General features: G+C 46.2%; 4 protein-coding genes across 4 annotated transcripts; 2 read left to right on the top strand and 2 right to left on the bottom strand.

The window, feature by feature from the left end:
• N7469_011080 (H-type lectin domain-containing protein) lies at positions 1–853 on the bottom strand (the record flags this gene model as incomplete). Its single annotated transcript, XM_056649985.1, has 1 exon — positions 1–853. A coding segment is annotated over one exon (853 nt), but the record flags the coding sequence as incomplete, so codon positions are not given.
• Positions 854–5,836: 4,983 nt separating this feature from the next.
• N7469_011081 (uncharacterized protein) lies at positions 5,837–6,052 on the top strand (the record flags this gene model as incomplete). The annotated part of the gene is made up of 1 exon (XM_056649986.1): positions 5,837–6,052. One exon carries the CDS (start codon positions 5,837–5,839, stop codon positions 6,050–6,052), a length of 216 nt encoding a protein of 71 aa, XP_056495050.1.
• A 144-nt stretch (positions 6,053–6,196) lies between these two features.
• Positions 6,197–6,772, top strand: N7469_011082 (uncharacterized protein; the record flags this gene model as incomplete). Its single annotated transcript, XM_056649987.1, has 1 exon — positions 6,197–6,772. One exon carries the CDS (start codon positions 6,197–6,199, stop codon positions 6,770–6,772), a length of 576 nt encoding a protein of 191 aa, XP_056495051.1.
• Positions 6,773–7,434: 662 nt separating this feature from the next.
• On the bottom strand, positions 7,435–15,552 carry N7469_011083 (uncharacterized protein; the record flags this gene model as incomplete). The annotated part of the gene is made up of 14 exons (XM_056649988.1): positions 7,435–8,304; positions 8,367–8,844; positions 8,908–9,254; positions 9,423–9,704; positions 9,759–10,610; positions 10,657–10,682; positions 10,736–10,832; positions 10,898–10,970; positions 11,054–13,556; positions 13,613–14,054; positions 14,116–14,228; positions 14,286–14,409; positions 14,467–14,977; positions 15,026–15,552. 14 exons carry the CDS (start codon positions 15,550–15,552, stop codon positions 7,435–7,437), a joined length of 7,245 nt encoding a protein of 2,414 aa, XP_056495052.1.
• Positions 15,553–15,627: the final 75 nt, after the last annotated feature.

Consider the following 15,627-nt stretch of genomic DNA (forward strand, 5'->3'; position numbering starts at 1 on the left):
GCAGTGCAGACTTATCCCACGCAAGGTAGCTCGCCCCAGACTGATACATTTCCGAATCAAACCACGCATCTAGATCCCACTTAAACCCAGTCTGCGTGAGATCCGACGTCTCCAGTTTCAGCCGCAGATTATAATCACAGTTGTAGTCGAGCTCATCCAAACCTACAAACAAGCTAGGAGGGTTATTGAACTGCGTGTTAAAACCAACAATCGACGAATTCTTCTGCTGCGTATTCTTCCAATCGCGAATATCCGCGGTGGAAAATCGACCACTATCGACACCAGGTATATCATCCGGGTAGGCAATCCAGGTCGCGCTAGCTCCGTACAAAACACTATCATACCACGATTTGATGGTGATCTGAAAGCCAGTGTGCGTGATATTAGACGGAATTACCTTGAGACGCCAATTTTTCCCCTTCTCCATATCAAAATACGTGAGGAAGCAGACCACCTTAGGTGCAGAGGGAAACGGTGCAGAAAACTGGATATACTTCGAGTTGTCGTGCTGGGGACTTCGCCAATCACGGATTTCGTTCGTATCGAAGGTGCCGGATTGGAGGAAGGGCAACTGAGATTTTTCAACCCAACTCATACCGGCAGAGTAGAGCTTCGTGTCGTACCAGGTCCAAATTTTGGCAGTAAATTTGTTGGCTTGAGGGTTGACGACTTCGGCTCTGATGCGTATGTTGTAGTCCTTGTCTATGTCGAGACTTGTTAATCCGATGGGGAGTTCTGGCTGCGTGTAGTGGTACTCCTGGTGCTGGAAGGTCTTCTGGTACTCTTTGATAGGCCGGTCCCATGGCTGGACTTCCTGCGTGTTGAAGTGCCCGACATCAGATGGAGAGGACATTGTGAGCGTAAAAGTTGGTTGGAGTATTTAGATAATATTCAGAAGTTTGTTCGGTCTCTGGTCTGGGGAATGGCCTGTGATTTATCTCCATTCGCCAGCTCCCAGTTATCTATGAAGAAGCAAGATTTCGTCATTAATAATGAGTTTGATCAGGTTTCTGTCATACTAAATACTCCATTATTACACAGAATGAGCAGGGAGATGGCGAAACTTTCAACTAAGCCAGTTGAATTGTAGAATTCCAAGGTTGTCAAAATGATAGGTTACACAAGATGAGGGGGAAAAGTGGAGAGTCGGGAAGCTTTCAGCTAAGCCACTACTGAGTGACGGTTCGGTGCAGATGTACGAAAACTTAGGTTATGGTACTTTTGTTAGTTATTGTGACAAGCCTTGTAGCATGTGTAAGATGATTTTATTCTGTAGATGATCTGTGTATCGGCTTCATCCTGAAGACCTGCCCTTGCGGGATGGCATCATGTTACCTCGCGACTCTATCCCATGGGGGGTGGTCCAGCGGGCCTGACTCGAGCTAAATTAGGGTTTGTTAAGTATGGGAAAAAACGTGGATTGGGGCAGACTCGAGCAAAACAGTTTTACCCCGACTCGAGCATCTATATAAGATTGTAGAATTACCAAAATTAAGTAAATTGTTAATTACAGTTATTTATATTATATAGTTTAATTTAAGCCCTATCCGAAGGGACCCGGTGCAGTGGGCCTGACTGCAAGTCGGTGAGAGGCCTTAAGTATGGGCAGAATCGGACCCACTTTGGACGACTGCACACTATTTTCTGAAGACAACTGCAAACACTTTTTTTTGGACAATCAGACTTAAACTCTGGCAAGTTATAGACTGACTCAAGTTCTTCAAAAGTTTTCAATTTTAGCTTCTCTAATCATCTGTAGCAGTCGTATGAACTAATCCTAAACAGCCAGTTTTGAGTATTAATGTCACGGGATCCCTGACGACGGATCTGAAGGATGATACGGTGAAGCCATAGAGCTTACCTCTTTCGGTGAAGCTACTGATCTTCACGCTTCGAACCCGATTCGACACCGCTTCTTTCTCGAAGAAGGCATGTGAGGAAAAGGTTGAATGACTTTGCTTGTATTATTCTGATTGCTTGAAGATTCTTCAAGAATCAGTCTCTCTGTATATTCTACTAAGTGATTGAATTGATCTCCTGTTCTTCTTCTTCCATTATCCTCTCACCTAGTCAACAAGTGCTAGCTTGTACCTTAGTACCGTTACAAACTTACTGATAGATTACTAAAAGCCAACCAACCTGTCAGAATTTGGAATTATATACACAAGACAGAACAAAAAGAATAGAAAACAATCTGATATAAACCGTTATATCGAATACTGTATTTAATAAAGTGATGGCTAGTATATATATCTGTATAAGCATTCATTCTACCGGTACTGTTATTATACCACAATACTAAATAACAGTAAGAACTTATATAATACCAGAGTATACCATACAATATATCAATGGATAGTTGAAAAGGTCCAGTCTGGTATACCTCCAGATATATCTTCCAATATACTATACCACGCGGAACTGGATCTATAAGGATAGTTCTATATATATATATTTAATTCTTCGTGATCAATCTAACTATTGTTACTTGAGTATATCTTTGCTTCTACATAGTATAACTACAACTTTACTCTGCAAATAGGGAAGCTCTTCGGACTGACCTACTTGGCACGCATCAACTGATATGTCTACAAGACTCGCTCTACAGATCCGAGCCTGTGTAAGGCTTAGGACAGCGACAGTACGGTTGCGAGATGGTAGACTTGAGATACATATTAGGACCGCGGAGGATCAGCTTACAGTGACCAGTTTGCACCGCGTAACATCTGGCTAAGAAATTTCACCATTTCAATCCAGCTTTTCTGTAACACCAAAAATTCAGAAAATTGAAATAAAATAATATATATACTAATTTGGATATCTTTATTCAGCTAGCATTGAAAATGTATATATATATATAACAGATTAGAAAATATTGAAATTGAAACAAGAATAATATAAAGATGCTGTATCTTCTATCTAGATATAGATATATATATATATATATATATATATATATATTGAAAGCCAAATAGAAAATAGTATTTTTGGTAATTGATCATAGTTAACAGATTAATTACATTACAAACAAAATTACTGGCATAAAATAATGCAGAATAGTCTCCACTTTTGAGCGGGTTGAGCATGCTCATGAGCACCCCAGCTCATGGGATGAGCGGCTCACGATGAGCCGACCTTTCAAACAACCGCTCATGAGCATGCTCATGCCCAGGTCTACCCTAAGTAGCTAGTTTCAAGAATTAATTTTAATAGAGTGCGACCGGAAAGACCCACTTTTAGCCAGTCAGACCCACACTTGACAGATCTTAAATCTATATTTAATATAAACACTGTTCTCTAAATCCTTAGCTCTACTAAGATAACCACTGAAATTTCTCGTATGACTAAGAAGTCTTTACTACTCTCTCCTTATATCTAATCTTAGTCTGTAAGTAATACCAATTAGCTATATAACCAAACCAAATCACCACTTATCTCTGATCTACTCCTCACAAGTGTGGTATTCCTTTTACTATCACTAAGGCTATATAAGAGTCTATCTTAGTCTACTGCCCTGAGATCAGTAAGATATTTGATTATAATAAAATAACCAACCATATGAATAATCATATAGAGTCTCCAGAGGGTCTCCTGCTTTTTAATAATAGTATCTAATACCGTCGGGATCCTGTTTGTCAGTATATATATTGTACGACCAAAGGTATCAAAGAACACTACTAGGTGTATTATTACTGGCTTATCTCTCAGTTAGCTAATATGTCTACATACTTTAACCTTGATAAATATACTCGGAGGGTTATCTGTTAGTATCTATTCTCTCGCAGATCCTATTCTTACTTTTTTACAGTTTAATTAGCTATATATACGCAAACCCCACGGTTAGAGATATTCTTAGTGGATATTTTTCTTAACTAGCTTGCAATCTAGCACCAGCGAGTTTTCTACCTATTTAACTATACAATTAAGTCTACTAAAATCAGTAAAGTGTCTCCCTGGCTCCGCCGTATAAAATAGACATAATACCTTACTGGCTGGCTATCTGATACTCTTCTACCACTTTCGAGGTGCCCACCTTAGATCCTGAAGACACAGTCTCCCAAATCTGTCAGATTATTAATAGTATAACCCGTACAAACTAGCAAATTGTCAAGCAGTGTAGATATTTGATTTGTACCGAGATTGTATAAACTGAGACTGATACCCTTCTGAAGACCCCGCTACAGGCCTAACTTGACCTCGATTTGATTACTTAGCATGTCCAACCCTGGCAGCAGATCCTTTTTTTTTAACTTGTACATAGCAAGTCTCTAATCCCTACGACCTAGAGTATTGGTTTAACTACTGCCAATATCAGACCTGGCAGACCCTCTGGCGGCTCGTGTCGTCTGCTGTATCTGCCGTAATAGATCAGACGGGGTCCCCTTACTCATTTGAGGACTTTACGGTTTTACGGTCTAGGGTCTAGGGTCTAACCCAAGGGACCTGGGCTTTGGGGCCCAAAGTTCAGCGGTGAGGAACCCTCTTATATGGGCAGAATCTGGAACCACTACCCCAAAGCGCCTCTATTTTCCTGACCCTAAAGCCCTAAGTTTCCTTTGTCTGATCTACTTGAGATTTACAGAAGTTCTAAGTTCACTAAAAATCTCTGGTTTTTCTGAACCTTAGCAACTGCCGTCCCCTATGGCAGCTGTACGAGTCAACCCTAATCAGTCAAAAACCATATCCCATGAGGGTTAACGGAACGCGGCGCATTCGATTTATTAGGATTTGCTTAAGATGTCTCGGAATCGAGAATGTGGCATTTCTCTGGAAACAACACTTCCGAAACGACACTCTGTACGAGCAATCTATGTCATGGTTACTATTACGAAGTAACTAGCAAAAGGATTGGTTTCCACCAAAATCTCACCGAGCTTCCCTTCAAAGCCCGCTAGAAGTCGATTTATCAAATTTTCAAATTCCGGATCCTTTCTGTGTGGCAATCAAAAACTTACCTACGAAGCAAGTTTCTTAGCTAGTCAGGCAGCTGAAGCTCTTGAGAGTGCGGAGAACGTCAGAGAAAGCCTTAGCGTTAACATCGCCTGCAAGATGGAGATATAATGTCCTAGTTCGCGAATACTTGAGCTGCACCTCGATGAGTGATATCAACAATGCAATGGATATCAGAGCACAGTTGAAGTCATGTGAGATTTTCCTATCCACAATCATTAATCAGAATGAATCTCTGGAGCAGCTCGACATGCTAGACCCCTTACAGCGCCATCAAGAGCTAACGAATTTAGTCAAAGCCAGAGTTGTGGTATGAGCAACTCGGTGGCTTGAGACAAGAGAACTCGATGGTCGACATCCCAACAGGTCATCGATCAACTCAACTTGATGCCCGGGTGCTATTGGATATGGTGACGACGCTAGACAAGCCCACAGGGGTCATTCTGGACGTGGGTGCGCAAATATTGGAGCTGTGCAACGTGGAGGTGGCAAAGCAATTGTTACCTATTTCTCACAACGACCAGATCCAAGTTGTTGAGAGCCCGAGGTCAGGGAATTCCATGTGCACATCTGTTCACTTAAGTTAAGGCCGTACTTCCATTGCATTGCCCATATTGAGATGAATCGTGGGGTTTTTATTGAGATGGCTCAATTTAGTTGCTCGAAATTGGGATATGGTACGACTTGTTTTCATGCAAGTGGCCATTGGTCGATGCAAGGGGTTGTGATACGTGGTAATGTACCCCATAAACACCCGGGAAATAATTCTTGCCAGTAGACCGCGCGAAACATCGGCCTCCTTTTTATTCAAATGTTTTGCTTCGTATCCAAGACTATATCCCTGAGGCTTAGGCCTTCTCTGATACACTCCCGTCAACTCCTCATTATGAAGTCCGAACTTGCTCGAGATGCTCTCAGGATTCGATGGATTATTCGTTTCAGTCTAATTACCGTACCGTTGACCGCAGCATTTGGAATCCTAAGTGGTGTAGCCTTGAGGATCGAGACAGCGCTAATGGTGCTCGTTCTGCATGTCGTGGGAGGATTGGCCATCACTACTGGTAGGTGGAAGGATCAGGAAGATGGCGGTGTTAGATGTTGATGGATCCAGGTTACCATCGCCTCTGGGCCCACCGATCCTACCGCGCCAGCCCTCTCCTTGGATATGCTCTTGCTCTCTTCGGCACTGGCCAGGGCCAGTTGAGTATCCGGTGGTGGGTAAAACACCATCGCGCACATCACCGATATGTCGACACTGACCGAGATCCCTACGACGCCCGCCGAGGATTCTATCACACCCATATTGGATGGCTTCTCAGCTATGATCCAAGCTCTTGGGGGGGAGGTAGACGTCTCAGACCTCGACTCGGATCCCGTCGTGCTATGGCAGGAGCGATACTTCTGGTACATCACTGCGTTTATGATGGTTATATTCCCTACGGCTATTGCTCACTTTGGCTGGAATGATTTCAAAGGTGGCTTCGTTTATGGAGCAGGTGCACGCCTGTGGATCACTTTTAATAGTACTTGGTTAGTCAACTCGATCGCGCACGCATCCTGGGCTGGGAGTCAACCATACTCAAGCCACACTTCCGCGCGAAACGTACCGCTTATAGCGCTCTTTACTGGCGGGGAAAGTAATCACAACTTTCACCACACGTTTCCCATGGATTACCGCAATGGGCTGTACTGGTATGAGTTGGATATTTCAAGGTATCTAATTGAGTTGTGGAGTATTTTCGGTCTTGCTTCGAACCTAAAGGCAGTCAGTCCAACGGCAATTGAGCGTGCTCGACGAGGCCAGAAGCAGAAGCAGCAGTAGCAGCAGCCAAATTTCCTGGAGGAATTGGACTCTTAGACTTACCTTACCTACTATGAGGTAGGCAGATTTCGCACTGCAAACGAAGTCCGGCTACTGTCTCGTCTGTATCAGTGGAGTGATCTATGATTTGGCAGATTTTATTAGTGACCACCCCGGTGGTCCTGCTATGATCCAAGATTTCATTGGCAAAGACGCAACAGAGGCTTTCTTTACTGATAACGCCCATTCTGTGTATGCAAGTTCTCTCCTCAAGGCCAGGCGCACTGCTCTTGTGACTCCAAGTGAAAATTCAGGTAGATGAACTTCAAGTTAGAAACTAGAATTTGGAATTTGTACGTTGGTGACTACATGAAAAATCAAAACCTTGAAGATAATTCGTACCTTGTGTGATCCCGGTATAGCAGAAATGGATAAACGCCTGGAACCACTGAAGGAATTTCATGACAATCAATCGACCGTCTGATTACATTGGGCATTTTCACTGGCAATGCTAGTCACTAGTAGGTCGCTGGGCCGTTTAAAGAATACGTCAGGTCAAGACTCGGTACTTGATGGTTTTTTCCCCAAATACTTCGGTTCTTGTGCCCATCTCAACATCTTCATCCCCTAACTACCCCCGTAATTTCTCGTGGATTATCTCTTGGATCGTCTCGCATAGTATGTCACGAGTCAGTCAAAGATTTTGAGGTATATTTGATGCCCAGGGCATCTATTGCAAGAGAGACGACGCCGTTCACAGTCCCTGCGGTGGCAATATCAACAAGACCTATTTCAACGCCGAGATTACGTTTTAGCCATGCACGAGCCTCTACAGCGACCAGCGAGTCCACTGAAATATTAGCCATGGCGGTTAGGTCTTCACTTTTGACCGCTGGCGTATATGGCCCCATTAGGAGCGCCATCTCTTTAATAAGAAGATCAAAAGTTGGGCCAAACTTTAGCACATCTTGATTCGCTTCAACAGCGCGCAGAATCGCTTGAACGTCACTCCCTTCTGGCACTCGGGATTCCGAATGCGAGAGTCCCATGGTCGGATCATAGCGGAAGCGAGCATCCCTATAGCGTGAGTTACTTGAAATCTGGGCCCCTGAAAGGCCCAGACCGAGCGAAAGATGACTCTGGTTAAGGAAGGCAGATGGAGCACCGTCAACCATGCGGGGAGGAAACAAGAGTAACTGCAGAGCAGTCAGCAGATGCACTTCTTGCAATGGAATATAGCCCTTGGACTGCATCATTCGCGTGAGCTCCGGATGTTGGCTGACATAGCCAATGTCGGTTATCCAACCAACATCAAGGACTGATGCTGGTAGGCCCAAAGACTGGCGATAGTGCGCGAAAGCATCAAGAAAGGTATTGGCCGCCGTGTAGTTAGCTTGTCCAGCAGAGCCGGCCGCTGCTGCCACCGAGCTAAACATGACAAAGAAGTCAGGGTTGTTGAACTGCAAGGCATTGTGCAAGTTCAAGGCTCCCTCCACCTTTGGGCGGAGTGCCTCTGTCCACTGGCCATGAGTCATGCTAAAGAAAGGGGTATCCTGTGGTTTACTAAATGAGCTTGTGTCATTCCAATGCGTGGAGTTTCGGGATTTAAATTTACCTGCATGGCCATTGCCATGTGCATAACCCCTTTTATAGGTCTGCCGCTGGCAGTAACTGCTCTTTTCGCATCAGCCAAGCTCGTGACATCTCCCTGGACCAAGAGGCCTTGACACCCCTGCAGCAGCAGATCATTCAGAAATTCGCCATCCCTCGCTGTGGTCCCTGCACTGCGCGAAAGAAACACTAGGTATTTGGCTCCATGCTCAACCATCCATTGTGCCACTGCACGACCCAGGCCTCCTAGACCACCGACCAGAAGGTAAGCCCCATCACCATTGAAAGACGTTTTAGTTCTGGCTTTGGATGTTGGGATGTGTGCTACCTCCTCCGGGATCTGTACAACGATCTTGCCCATATGCTTCCCTTCCTGCATATGCTTGAAGGCCTCGGCAATCTGACCGGCAGCAAAGGTACGTATGGGCTGGATGGGAGTGATGGACTTGCGGGTTAGGAGACAGGTAACTTGATTTAAACAACTGTTTACTCGTAATGTTAGTGCGGGTTGGTGCTTTTTCCCAAGCTCCAGATTGAAGACTCACTCTTGCACGATTTTAGGTCGTGAATTTGCGAGGGTGAGAATGTCTACTCCCACGAAGGACCTGTTGGCGAGAAATCGATCCATGGGCAACATTGCATGTCCCACCAAGTCGCGTTTTCCAATCTCCACCATGATGCCACCCTCTGCTACGCAATCCCATGATGCCAAAAGCAGGTCTCCGGCCAGGGAATTGAGCACGAGATCCACCCCTCTGCCTTGGGTTCTTCTGAGCAGACTTGCAGAGAACGAGACACTCCGAGAATCGAAGATGTGCTCTTTTCGGATGCCGAAAGCTTCGGTCAGATACTGTGCCTTGTCTTGGTTGCCGACGGTGGCGAAGATCTTCCACTGTCAGAGTGCACATAGATATTCCGAAGGGCCAAACTCACCTCTACGCCAACAATTTGGCATATTTTAATTGACGCAATTCCCACTCCGCCCGCCGCAGAGTGAATTAAGACTGACTTCAAGTTCTTTCGTTAGCATATTTCAGTACTTGGGGTCGACGGATCTTACCTGTCCTTTTTCCAGTCGTCCAACGTTTAACAGACAATGAACAGCCGTGGTGTATGCGCACCCGACGGTGGCTGCCTCCTCCAACGATATTCCAGTGGGTATCGCAACAACAAGAGACGCTGAGACCATGATGCGAGTGCTGAATGCCGGCGTGGCAAGGAAAATCACCTTATCTCCAGTATGTAGATGAGTGACTCCGCTTCCTACACGCCGGATAATCCCACTTCCTTCAAGCCCCAGTTCATCCTTCGCCTGTAACATGCCCAGACCAACCATCAAGTCCTATGCTTATGGTCAGTTCCTACATCAACCGAGAAAAGGGAATGAATGATTTACCCTGAAATTCATGCCGACAAATTTGATTTCGATCTCAACATCTTGCTCTCCGAGAGGGGGCATGGCCTTTTCGACCCATGTCAAGGATTCTAAAATCCCTGGCTGCTCGATGGTGAGGGTCCTTGGCTCATCTCTTGCAGCATCTTCTAGCAGATTTTGGGATAGACTACCCCAGCGGTATCTTGGTATATGGGCCACACCGTCTTTAATGGCATACTCATAATCCACGGTGTCATTGGTTTCGAACCGGTCTCGCTGGAATTTCCGGTAGATCTCAACTAGGGTAGCCTGTGACTTTTGGTCAAAGTTGTCCAGCTCCACTGTCGTGAAAACCATTTCATATTCCACTCGCATGGTTCGTGCGAAGCCCAAGGTCAACCCGTAGCGGGGATTTTGACAGAGTTTCTGCGAGTTCCAGGTAGCCCAGAGCACCCTGGTAGATGTGCAGGACGAAATGTATTCCCGGACTTGTTCATAACTGTGCTGTGTCATCTGATACAAGAACGGCTCCTCGATATCGAGGAGAAATATCACGTCTTCGTTGGGAGGTGGCGGGTTTGAAATTGTACACCAAGCAACAGAGAAGCCGGCATCCTTCAGCTTTTGCGCAAGCTCGATGATCCATGGGTGTTTCTTCGAATGGCATAAGAGATTGACCGTTCCATGGTCAAGACGTCGTGGAGATGCAACGGAAGCTATGATTGAGGTCATGTATATCTCTGCTTCGTCTGCCTTTTCGTGGATATCTACAAACCCGGCCCTTTGAAGCTCTTCATGCCACCGGTCCGCCGAAATATATGGAGAGTCCACCCGATTGTCACTCTCGCCCATCCACCACCCGGGAAGCACCCCCTGTAACGATTAGCATTCTTCTCTTCAAGAGCAAAGAAAAACAAACCATAATATAGTCAATCGGTAAGGCATCTGGAAAGACGTTAGTGTGAATGTTGGCAACTATTAATCCAGGGACAACTCACCAGAACAGATCTCTTCAATCAATATACGACCGCCGGGCTTGAGAAGAGACTTCACGTTCAAAAGCGACTCCTGGATCGACGGTGTTGCATGAAGGACCTGGCCATGATGTTAGTATGCTGTCTTCTACGGTAGAAATTGAAAAAAAAAAAACAAAAACAAACATTCGACGCAACTACCAGGTCATAAGACTCGGTCTCTATGCCCTGCTCTGCCAAGGGCGACTGATATCCAGTACTGCAAATTCAAGTGCATTGTGAGCTTTGAATCTTTCCTTGGCAGACTGGAAGAAGCTTGAAGAAATGTCCGTGAAAGTATACCGGGAGTACTGCCGATTGTTTCCAGGAGGATGAAGAGCTCGCAGCACTCTCGCTGTTGTTGCGCCGGTTCCTGCCCCAATCTCAATGATTTTCAGATTGGGTCGGCTGTGCCCTAAAACCTTCAGGAAATATTCATAATTTCTTTGAGACCCGGTGTTGTATAATCGGGTTAAGCGCTCATTTTCCATCAGAATGGCGAGCGGTGAACATTTTCCTTCCACAATATCCGCGCATTGTTCCAATATCGCGAAGCTCAGTTCCGCAAAGCAATTAGTGAGTGGCATTGTGGCCTCAATTTCTTGCCGAATACCAGTCAGAATATCTATCCACTCTTGCCTTGGGGCCCGCAGGAGCGCCTGTATTCTTGATTTCTTCACCGGGTCAGAGCTTTTCAGGACGGCGGCTGATTTTGAGATTATCCATCTTTGATACTTGCGCAGATGGTCGGAAGCCGGCTCCAAAGAAGTAATGCGTCTCGCCGTTTCGACTAAACACATGTCAAAAAATTGGTACTTCGGGAAATATTGCTCATTGAGACTGCCAATCATTGGTTCCGGAGACGACAGAAGATGATCCATGGGTAAAACATCCACGTCAGGGGCCCAAGTGGCGTTTGAGCATAGCTGAAGATCTCCATCGACTGACTGGCCATCATCGAGGCCTACAAACTCGACTCCATCTATTCTCACTGCGACCTGGCTTCCCCACTGTGCGATACCGGAGCCAGAACTTAAACCAAGTGAGGTGACTGTCGCCCTCGCCTCGAGAAAGAGGGTCGGTCCTGTCTTGCCTGCAAAGACCTCTTTGATATAGACCGGCAAACCCGCACTGTGGCATTTTCGCGGAAGCCCATTACACATGGCGACTGCCACGAGCTGCAAGCATTGATCGATGGTAGGAGGATCAATCATGTTTCCAGGATCAGGAATTTCCAGGCTGGCAGCAGCGGATGATTGCACTGGATGTGCCGATATGTTCTGGAGTTGGCTGAATCGTGGCCCGTATTCCAGCCCACGGTCTTTCAAACTACCATACCACACTTTTGATTCAACCTTTCTCGGGAAGCTTCTGATATCTCGAGATTTAGATGAGGACTTTTCACCCCGTCCTTGCCCGGTGCAATGGTTGATCCATGAACCCCTCCGAAAGGCCATGATGGAGAATTCGTACCATCCAGATCCCGGCTCGTTAGTAGATCGGACTGGTCGGAGTGTCGTCACAATTTCCATTCTTTCACGGTCGTCCAATACCAATGCCTTGTTTATGCGTAGGTCCTTCAGGCAATATTTATCGCAGCGGGTGATCTGAGTGATCGCTTCACCTATCATCGCAATATATCCTGCACAGGGGAAAATTATCGACCCACCGATTCTATGATCCCAAAGCCATGGGACGTCGTTAATGTGCAGCATATTTCTCCAAGCAGGTTCAATCTGCGTCGATTCTAATACTCGAGAGCCCAAGAGCTCGTGGTGTCCAAACGGGCGAAATCTCCATTCTCGGGTCAGTCGGGTCTCACGCCAATCCGTCTTACCACATTCCCAAGGGTAAGGATCAAGGTCGGTGAGAACCTCCCTGCAGCCATTGGATGCGACAGGATTGACAGGAATCCCAGACAGGAACAAGTCACCTAATGACCGTAGAAGCGACGATTCCTGGTCCTGTCCACGGACTAGGCAGGATGCATAAGACATTTCGTTCTTTGTGTTTCCGCACTCTTTGAAGATATCTCGCAGTGGGCCTGCTAAAGCTGAATGAGGACCAACCTCTAGGAAGAATGTGCTCGCCCGTATCTCGTCAAAGATGGACTTGGCTGCGTCATAGAAGAGTACTGGCGATGTCAGATTTCTGCACCAATACTCGGTATTCAGCTGGTATGGATCAGATACTCGATCTCCGGTCAGACTTGAATACATCGGGATCATTTCCTTTTGCAGTTCCATGTAAGGACAAATATGGGAGGTGTACAATTTGGCAATAGGAGCCATGGATCCTATGTTCGAATTAGTATCGCAGACAATTGACCCCGGACCTCGGAAAAGGGATGAATTGAACTGACGGGAGTGATATGCCCTGTCCACACGGAGCTGCCGGCAAAGCACATCTGGATGATCTGACTTGATCCTGTTCAGTACGACTTCCAACTGAGATGGCTCACCGGACAGAGTGATACTTCTAGGGCTATTTTCACAGGCGAGCACAACATCGTCCTGCAAATATAATTCGACTATCTCTCGATTCAGTCCAACCGCTGCCATCGCCCCGAGTGGGCTCGATTCTACCAGCAAGCCACGATAGTAGCTGATAGCAATAGCACATTTGGCAGTTATGGCGCCTGCAGCATACGCAGCCGCAATCTCACCACTAGAATGGCCGATGACTGAAGTCGGCTGACAGCCCCGTTCGGCCAGAAGGTTGACTAGAGCAATCTGTAACGCACAGCAAAGGGTTTGAGAGAGCTTGGGGGAATTGATGCGATCATTGTCTGGATCCACCAGGGTGTCTGGAAATTCACTGTGAGCTAATGCATGGAATTATCCTATCAAACCGTGTGCTTACCTTCTAAGCTCCAGCTAGGATGACTCTCCAAACTCTGCAAGATGTGATCTAGTGAACGTATGGTGTCTCGAAATATAGAGAAGCGCGCCATCAGTTCTCTACCCATCCCAGGCCACTGGGCGCCCTGGCCGGTGAATGTGAATATCAGCTTCGGCATTTGGCCAACGACCGAGCTTTTCATATCGCCCATACTTTGCTCCACGTCTCTTGGTTTGATGAGAAACCCTCTATGTGTGAGATGCTCACGACGAGCAGCTAGGGTATACTCCAGATTTTCAAGTCGACTCGGATGCAACACCATGTACTTGAGGATGCTCTCTCGTCGACGCAAAAGTGCCGCTTGACTCTTTGCAGATAACAGTAACAACAGATATCTTGAGTCTTCCCCCGTATTTTGAGCTGTCGATGTACGACGGAGCGATGAAGACGAGTCAACGATTACCTACAGTTTGATCAGCTACTACATCTTCGATATAAGAGATGTATGCGACAATATTACTCACATGTGCATTTGTACCTCCAATTCCAAAGTTGCTGACACTGATTCTCTCTTCTCGGTTTTTTGGCCATGCGGTGAGCTTTGTGGGGACACGAAGACGATTCTCTTCCCAGGGAACTAATAAAAGTATTAGCCAACTGCTTTGATCTTTTAAAAGCATCCAGTGATACACACTCCGTGGATTAGGGAGATGAAAGTGAATATTTGGTGGTATTTGCCTGTGCTCCAGACTTAGAACTGCTTTGACAAGGCTTGTAAGTCCAGAAGCCCCCTCGGAATGACCTACGTTCGGTTTTACCTATAAGCAAGATTAGCATCGAGGAACAGAATGATAGCAAATGACGAAAATATATACCGAGCCGATGTAAACCCCCTTGGGGAAGATTTTGGAGATCGCAGAACATTCGATTGGGTCACCTGCTAGAGTCCCAGTGCCATGGCACTCAACAAAGGCAGTCTGAGAGATATCACCGATAGACGCTTTTTGATACGCTCCAAATATCAGCTTTTCCTGAGCCTCTGCAGACGGCGTTGTTATTCCAGGGCTCCTGCCATCGCAATTCACCATGGTAGACCGGATTACGGCTCTGATCGGATCTCCATCACGGATGGCATCACCTAGGCGTTTGATCAAAACCGCATTTACAGCTTCTCCCCTTCCATAACCATCAGCCGAGGCATCAAAAGACTTCGAGATGCCTGAAGGTGAAAATACACTGAGTGCCGCTCCCTGCATTCCGATGGTTGGTGAGAAGATCAAATTGGATCCGGCCACAACGGCGGAAGTGCAATCCCCCATCTCTAGAGCTTGACATGCCTGGTTTAAGGCGACCAGAGAGGAAGAACACCCCGTTTCTAGGGTCATGCTGGTTCAAATTAATACGAGTTCGATCCAACAGGGATGAAAAACTCACCTCGGACCTTTGAAGTCAAATTCGTATGACACAACATTTGCAAGCGCAAATTTCCCTCGGCCGATCAGATGAAAATTGTGTGCATTTTGCGTATCCTTGGTCTCGATCTCTTCCCAATCTCCTCCAAAAGTGCCGACAAAGCATCCGATTGGCATCCCCCGCCACCTCACTTGCCCAGCATTTTCAAGACAGTCCCAGACCACCTGTAACAATAGCTTTTGCTGAGGATCCATCCGACCGGGCTGTAGCCCATCCTTATCGAAAAAAGATGTATCCACTTTCTCCAAATCATCTTGTAAAAAATATCCATATCGCGTACCTATTGAATGGGCTCCAGACTCGCTATAGAATCCGGCCTCATTATATCGAGACTCAGGAACCACACATCGCCCATCTTGCCCGCCGCTTAACATCTGCCAAAATTCTTCGGTAGATCTTACACCTCCTGGCAACCGCACTGCGATTCCCACGATAGCAATTGGAGCAGGCACATTCTCTTTTGTTTGACAATCAACGACGGGTTTCATTTTGGGAGCAAAGGTCTCGTTTATGCCTGTGTCAATCAAAGCATAGGCAGTCAGATCGACATGAATCAAAAAATT

The sequence above is a fragment of the Penicillium citrinum genome (genome assembly GCF_028827155.1).
Source record: "Penicillium citrinum strain IBT 23319 chromosome Unknown utg000010l:1.0-1229701.0:1.0-1230130.0, whole genome shotgun sequence".
Classification (NCBI taxonomy): Eukaryota; Fungi; Ascomycota; class Eurotiomycetes; order Eurotiales; family Aspergillaceae; genus Penicillium; species Penicillium citrinum.